General features: G+C 39.9%; 1 protein-coding gene across 1 annotated transcript in view; it reads left to right on the top strand.

The window, feature by feature from the left end:
• Positions 1-448: 448 nt before the first annotated feature.
• The window catches only part of Tle4 (transducin-like enhancer of split 4), a 155,074-nt gene continuing 148,292 nt past the window's right edge, over positions 449-7,230 (top strand). The window contains exons 1-3 of the mRNA XM_013018387.1: positions 449-636; positions 1,012-1,075; positions 2,260-2,304. Coding sequence (XP_012873841.1) covers positions 449-636; positions 1,012-1,075; positions 2,260-2,304 — 297 coding nt within the window. The remainder of the gene's footprint in view (positions 637-1,011; positions 1,076-2,259; positions 2,305-7,230) is intronic.

Here is a 7,230-nt window from a genome sequence, read left to right as displayed (position 1 = left end):
CCCTCACTCCCCCCCCCCAGCAATCCGCCCCGCAGGTTCGTCTCCACCCTGTCCCCGCGCGGAAGGGCTAGGCAGGGCCTCTTGGTCCTGATGTTGGGGTACGGAAAGGAAGAATCCCCCCTCCCCCTTCAATCAACAACAACAACGACAATAATGATAATGACAATAGAGGGAAGCAGAACACCGGAGCTGGGGACACTGGGAAAAGGCCCAACTTCGTTGGTTTATGGTTGGGGGGGTCGGGTGCCCCCCCCCCGCCCTGGGACCCCAGCGGTTCTCCCCTCCACTCCCCCTGCCCGGCCGATCAGTTCCACTACTTTTTATGCTGAGGATATTGCTCTCCACCCGGGAGTCTCAGGGCGCCTTCCTGAACCTTCTGCCGCCGCTGCTGCTGCTGCTGGAGTTTTCTTTGCTCTCTCCTGCACCATGCATGGCTCCTGTTTCGTAAATGCAGGGCTCAGCCAGCGCTGGGCCCCGGGACGTGGGGCCGCCCTGCCCTGCTTTGGGGGACACGGGGCTGCCAGGTTCCCCCTTCCCTCATCTCCCGCTCAGCAGGCCGGAGAAGCCCCTGGCCACCCTTGGACCGCCTGGGCCCCTGGGCCGTGTCCTCCACCTGCGGTTCTTGCTCTTGCTTTAGTAAGTAGGCCCAGTGGTGCTCGGTTCTCTCACGGTCTGAATGAAGCTGACCGAAGGGTTTATTTCTTCCCAGCAAACACACGCCACCACACACAGCCTCCCGAAGCCCACGCTTGGTCCTTATGGCGGGGACAGGTCTAGGCTTCTTGTTCTTTTCTTCTTTCACCAGTTCCAGCTCACTTTCTCCTCCCTTTTATGAACGAGGTGGTGGCTAAGGTCGTTGATTTGCTGTCCGTAGCTGATGATTTAGAGGAGGAAGAGTGTGTGTGTGTGTGTGTGTGTGTGCATGTGTGCGCGTGTGTGCGCGCGTGCAGATTGGAAGGACGTGTAAGTTGAGTTCTGCACTGTACTTAGAGTATTCCCTGTCTTGAACAGTCTGAAGCTGGAATGTGAGAAACTGGCCAGTGAGAAGACGGAGATGCAGAGGCACTATGTCATGGTAAGAAAACTGTCAGAGATTCAAGGTGCCCATTAGCTGGGGATACCGGGGGAGAAAGCAAGCATGCTCAGATTGCTGGCGGCTGCAGGAAACAGCACAGGGGCCCCGGGCCAGTGCAGCTGAGGTGGTGGGAATGTGTTCATTAGCAACCTGTAATTCTAGGGTATGATAACTTGCCTTTGACAACCAGCTTTGATTTGAATTTTCAAAAAGTTCAGCTACCTAGGGTATAATTTTCTAGGCTTTGTTTTTACAGATTGGAAGGAAAAAAAATGGAAACAATATCTCATTTATGTTTTGTTTAGTCACAAGCAAAATGTTATTGTTAGTGGTTTTCTTTGTTGTTTTATTGCTCTTGCTGCAATTTTAAGCAGGCAGTTTTTCTATATACTCAGTAAGATTTTTAACGAGTCTTATTTCTTTTAAAGAAGGGCGGGTCAGGAAAGACAAGACTCCTTTTCAATATTTTCCCCATTCTTTATGTTACTACTATGCTTTATGTTTTTATGTGTGCTTTCAATTTCCATAGTGTTAGATTGGTTTTTGCAGAGTGTTGATTTGTTCTGCCAGGATTTTTGTAATGCCAGTTACATGTTCAAAAAAAAATCAGATCTGCATTTGCAGAAGTATTATGAAGCATATTTTTATGACGTGGAGCATATTTTATGCTCAAACAACACGTCAGACTAACTCATTAATCCATTTCCTATTAAACTCTTTTGCTTTAATGTGTGGATATGAGTAGCACACTAAAAAAAGAGAAACTGAACTCGGAAGTGAAATCACCTTCCCTAATCATTCTTTCAAAGAATCAGGGTTTGTATAAGACCTAGTTCCATTGTGCCTAGAGCTTCAGAGTCATATGGCACTGAATTTTCATTAGACTTACTTGATTCATCTGCTTTGATGACATTTGGAAATGTTAGGAAAACTGTGTTTGAACATAATTTTTCTTAGTTTTGTGAGTTTTCTCTCAGAATCTGTCTTAAGGTGGCTTCTGGCTTACTAAAGACAGTAATTGGATATCCTTTCTGATTTATTGGTGTGGCTCCTATGAGTATTTTTTGGAGGTGAGGCTTTTATGTTTCTTGTTTTCTTTTAAGCACACTTGAAATATTCTGAACAAAGTAGAGGAGATTATTTGAAAGGCATGAATTTAATTGTTTCTTTTTTTTTATTAACAGTATTATGAAATGTCCTATGGGTTGAATATAGAAATGCACAAGCAGGTAAGTTTTTATTTTTTGATAGTCATTTTAAATAGCAATATTAATGAAAACAATTATGTATTTCCACTTTTCTTCTGAAAATGATTGTGGCTTTCTGTGTTTTCAAAGACTAGGAATTGGAGATAAAGCCATTTTTTTCATGTGTGGTTCCTGATCTTCTGATAAAAATTATCCCCATTTTAATCTTTTGAAGTGTTATTTTAAAAATGTGAATGCATCTTTAACTTGGCATACTTTAAAAAACTATATGCTAAATTTTAAAATACAGTTTTTCTTTTGAAGCATTGCTTTATGTACTTTGGGCATTGCAAACATGTCTTATGAAAGAGCGCTTCTTGGAAAATATTAATAAGTAAAACTGTAAATTGCATGGAGCCTTCTTTGGCTTGGTGTGAAAGAATGGATAGAAGGTGAGCTGGGAGGACCAGAATGAAATCTGTGGAGCTACAGAAGAAATCGATGTCAAATCCTTGTACTGGTCCCTCAAGGCTACTTAGTTGGGTCTTACCAGGAGTTATAACCATTACTCCAGACTTTTACAGAATAAGTGAGCCTGGTCAAAAGAAGGTTCAGCACTGGGTCTTAAAATCTACCAATTAGTTTAGCAAAAAAAGAAAAAGAAAGATAGTGATTATTTGGAAAACATTGTGAGAACTGACTCAAACATCTTTTTTTTTTTCCAAGAGATGAGATGAAATCATTTGGCTTAATTTTCATAGACAGGAAAAAATAGCACATATATTTGTGTATATGTACATATATATGTGTGTGTGTGTGTGTTTAAATTATTGCTTGGCAATATTACTGTAGGAAGTGGTATGCTTTAAGTGATCCACCAGTGAAAGTGTTTCAGGCTTAGCAACCATTAGAACAGGTGAATATGTTTGTTGGCTGCTGAGAAAAAGACAAGGGCAAACGTAATGCTGTTCATGTCTTATTATTTATGTGATGTAACTTATGAGCAATGTCATTATCTTCTAAGTTTAGAATGTATGAAATGACCACATATTATTAGGCTTTTACTATTCATGGGTTCCTTTTTGAACGTAGTTATTCACCACATACTCAGAATACACCTATGTAAGTAGATTGCTAGAAGACGGCTGTTACACAATAAAGGGACTCACACAGTAGTTGAAAACAAAGCTGAGAAAAAAAAATGTGACATTACTTACACTGAGGACTTTTTATTTCAGATACTACCTTACCTTCTACGTTATTTAGATTTGCCAATATTAGCCTGATACATGTGTGTGTGTGTGTGTATGTGTGTGCATTTAGGCATATATATATTACTAAATCATATTATTTACTAATACCTGTCTATATCCCTATTCATTAGAGTTTGGAATGCCACCTGTTAAATTCTTGTTTTGGTATCTTTGTCAGTTCTGTTTAGAATAGTAGTGTATCTTCCCTGCTTTAGGAAAATCTATTCAACTTTATGGATGGACTTTAAAAATTACTCGAGAGTTGTTGCTTGTTAATAACCCTTGTTACATACCACTTTAGGTTGGATTTTGTACATTCTTTTGTTCCCTAACCCATGATTAGTGCCTAGTACCTTTTTAAAGACTGATTGGACTTGATGGGTAAAAATGCCTGTTTATTCTTTTTCTGCATTTTATTTGCCCCTAACCATTTAGTTTCCAAAGTGAAATCACTTTGGAAAAACACATAGCTTATTGCATATGGCTGTATGTTTTCCCTTTTATTTTGGTGTTAGGTAGTATGTGGGATCCCTTAATTTTACACAGTTTAAACCTCTATAATTCTGTCATCCTCTTGTCCAGTTGGCCTTGAACGCCATTTATTTAAAATTGAGAAGAGTACATTTTTCCTTTTTTCCCCCCTCTTGCTTTTAAATTCAATCATATCAGAAATCCCGAGGGCAGTTTATCACATTATGAAATACAGACAGCCCTGCAAACCACCTACTTATTATATTTTCTTTTTTTTCCTCTCTCTCCCTTAAGCACAGAGGCATATCTGTCTTTATTTGTTTTCCTAGGCAGACAGCCTTAGTTCCTCTTAGCCTCTCTTCCAGATGCACTCGCTGGGTTCCCTTGTAATGGAAAGCAGCAATAATGCAGGGAAGTTGCCCTACGGCATAATTGGGCCTAGTTCTTGAGATCGGGTTAGGCTTATTCACTTATTAGATTTGTGTCTCTAAGGGTTCAAGAGTAGGAGTCCCAGGAGTCCTTGGAAGTACCCTAGTAATTGGTGGCCCTGATATTTGAAACCTTTGTGTATTTTTTTGGTTATCGTTTCTTTTCTTCTTGGCTGCAGTCAGCCACAGAGTATTTATTTTTAGAGAAATTTTTCATTGGAACAGAAAATGATGGTTGTGATGGAGTCATGGATTCTGGCTTAGCAAACTGAGGGGAGGATGGAGTAAGCAGCAGTGACAAACCTTCTCCCTCCTCCCCTTTTGTGTGATGCTCATCAACAGTCACCCTGTGTTGATTCTGATAGAGAACTATAAAGTGAAACCTATGGGGAATTTGTCATTCTGAAATGAAAGCTAATGTAATTAGTACCAATTAAAGTACATTTAGTAAATTGGATTTAATCTTAATTAAGCCTGCATAATGTTGCCAATTTTTAACAATTATGTTTGAGAACATAATTAATTTAAATTTTGGTAACTGAGTAAATAGCATTAGTCTGATAGAATCAGTGTTTTTTTTTTTTTAAAGGGGAACTCAGTGACATGACATAGAATTGGAACATAAAAGATGACTAAATACTGGTAATCTTTAGAAGGATTGATAGTGCTGAGCAGATGAGTCTGGGGGGCGGGGGAACCTAGGGAACATGAGAGTGAAGTTTTCCAGGCTATGCTAGGAATTAATGCTTGCCCCGTCCTCAGTTCGAGTGTGAAAATGAAGATGACAAATAAGACATAGTTAGAAATGACGTGTTTCATGGTGACATCTTAAAAAATGGAGTTTTTCCAGTGAAAGAGCATTGGTTTTTTATTTCTGAAGGACCTCCCTAGGTGTGGGGTTTTGTTTTTTGCCTCAGATAAGGTGATGGGTTCCAGATTTAATTGTTACTACCTTTACTGAGTATTCTTTCTAAAGTGTGGCTGCCGGGTGGGCTAGCAACCTAGGCAGATGGTGGTGATGTGAGCAGAGTAGTTGATACCATTGCTAAATGCTGCTTGTTGAAATCCTTCACCTGAGATACTGTAATTAAGGAAATCGTCCTTCCTGGTAGAATCCGGCAGTAGTGGTTACCACTCTTAAAAAGTGGTATGGATTGAGAACCATGGGTAGGTGAAGCCAGCCTACAGAAACGAAATGAGTGAGCGTATTACATTCTGATGGGGGAGCAGGACAGGAACTCTTGACTTCCTCATAGCTAGTATTGCATAATCGGAAAATGTCTCTGCTGCTAAGATAATTTTTGCTTAGTATTTCCATTTTAAAAATCATTAGAAGATTCTGAAGTCCCTAACATTGAGAAACTAAAAGTGAGTATTCCGTATTTATTCACAAATATATTTGTATTATGTGCATATTCGTGTGTGATGGATATTTATACATGTGTTTTCTTTTTAAATCAAAGTGACAAAAACTTCTGTTTCCCTCAAAGCCATGGTAATGGTATGACAAAACTGGGCCCCCACCATTTGAGTGCTGCTAAAATATTAATTGAATAGAAACGAGAGGGCCTTGCCAGCTGATAGGATATCATAATCATAGCCTCTTTGGTCGATGGTAAATGATGATAAATGACATTAGGAACCTTTTAGCAAACTGTAATAACTACAAGGAGGGAAGCAGTATGGATTTGCATTATATCTGATACCCTCTAGTACCAAGTGGATTGCCAATACTGCTTGTTTAGCATTTTCTAAGGGCAATAGGATATTGATTTCTGACTTACAAGGAACAGCTCTATTTTCGCCATTGAAAAGTATTGCAGGTTGTTAAGAAGAAATTGACTTGAAGAGGCCGACTGCTGCCCATCATGGAGCAAATAAAGCAAAGCTGCCGAAGCATGGTGGAGCAGCGAGACAGGCCCTCAGCAATTTGTTGCTATTAATTTACCATGCTCGACAGCAAATCAATCGGCATCTACTTCATCTGCTGGAGAAAATGCTGTCCAGGGCAGATAAAAGGCTCGGCATAGCACAGAGAATAGACCGGATTGGCCAAAAGGAGGCTGCAGCTAATGTGTAAATAAGTGAAATCAAGGCCACCGTGGCAGAGGAAGCTGTTGTTAATTAGGTTGGTGCTTTTTTAGTCAACTATTTGAGAAAATAGCCTAGGATTTGGAGAATAAAAAGAGATTTATTGAGTTTGAAGTAATATATGACTGGCATGGCTTTCCAGCCTGGAGTATTCTTGACTCTGGGACACAGTAGATTTATTTGGGGACAATGTCTGCAGTGTAAGTTAATTTGTTTGAGGTTCTCATTAAACAAGATTTCCCTAAGATAACTTGTTTGGTGGGGGGGGTGGGGGAGTGTTTCATTAGCACTTTCTTCACATCTCGTATTACTGTATACACTTAGGTTTAGAAGAGTGCACGGAGGGAAGTATATGAGCAAAAATGTATTTTTGTGTGGAGACTGCTTTTTTTTTTGAGAAATGGATGAGTGGATTGAATTCATGCTAATAACAAAAGGAAACGGTTGTCAAAGGTGGAGTGTCATGAATATTTTGCTGTTAGAACTTTCTTTTGCTTTATAAATAGACTTCAGGGAATTTCCTGGAGGAGCTGAACATGGAGTGAATACTACTAGATTAGACAGTTCAATATGCAGCAACTTGTTGATGGTTACCCGTTAAGTTCTAGGTACACTTACTGTGTGTGTGTATGTGTGTGTGTGTGTGTGGTGGTTGGTTCTTGTGTGTTTGTTCTTTAGGTGTAAACCCGTGTTTTCTAATTTAAGATGACCTATTAGTATTCCAC

Source organism: Dipodomys ordii, unplaced genomic scaffold (genome assembly GCF_000151885.1).
Source record: "Dipodomys ordii isolate 6190 unplaced genomic scaffold, Dord_2.0 Scaffold40, whole genome shotgun sequence".
Lineage (NCBI taxonomy): Eukaryota > Metazoa > Chordata > Mammalia > Rodentia > Heteromyidae > Dipodomys > Dipodomys ordii.
The sequence above is the reverse complement of the archived record's forward strand: the minus strand, read 5'-3'. Positions and strand labels throughout refer to the sequence as shown.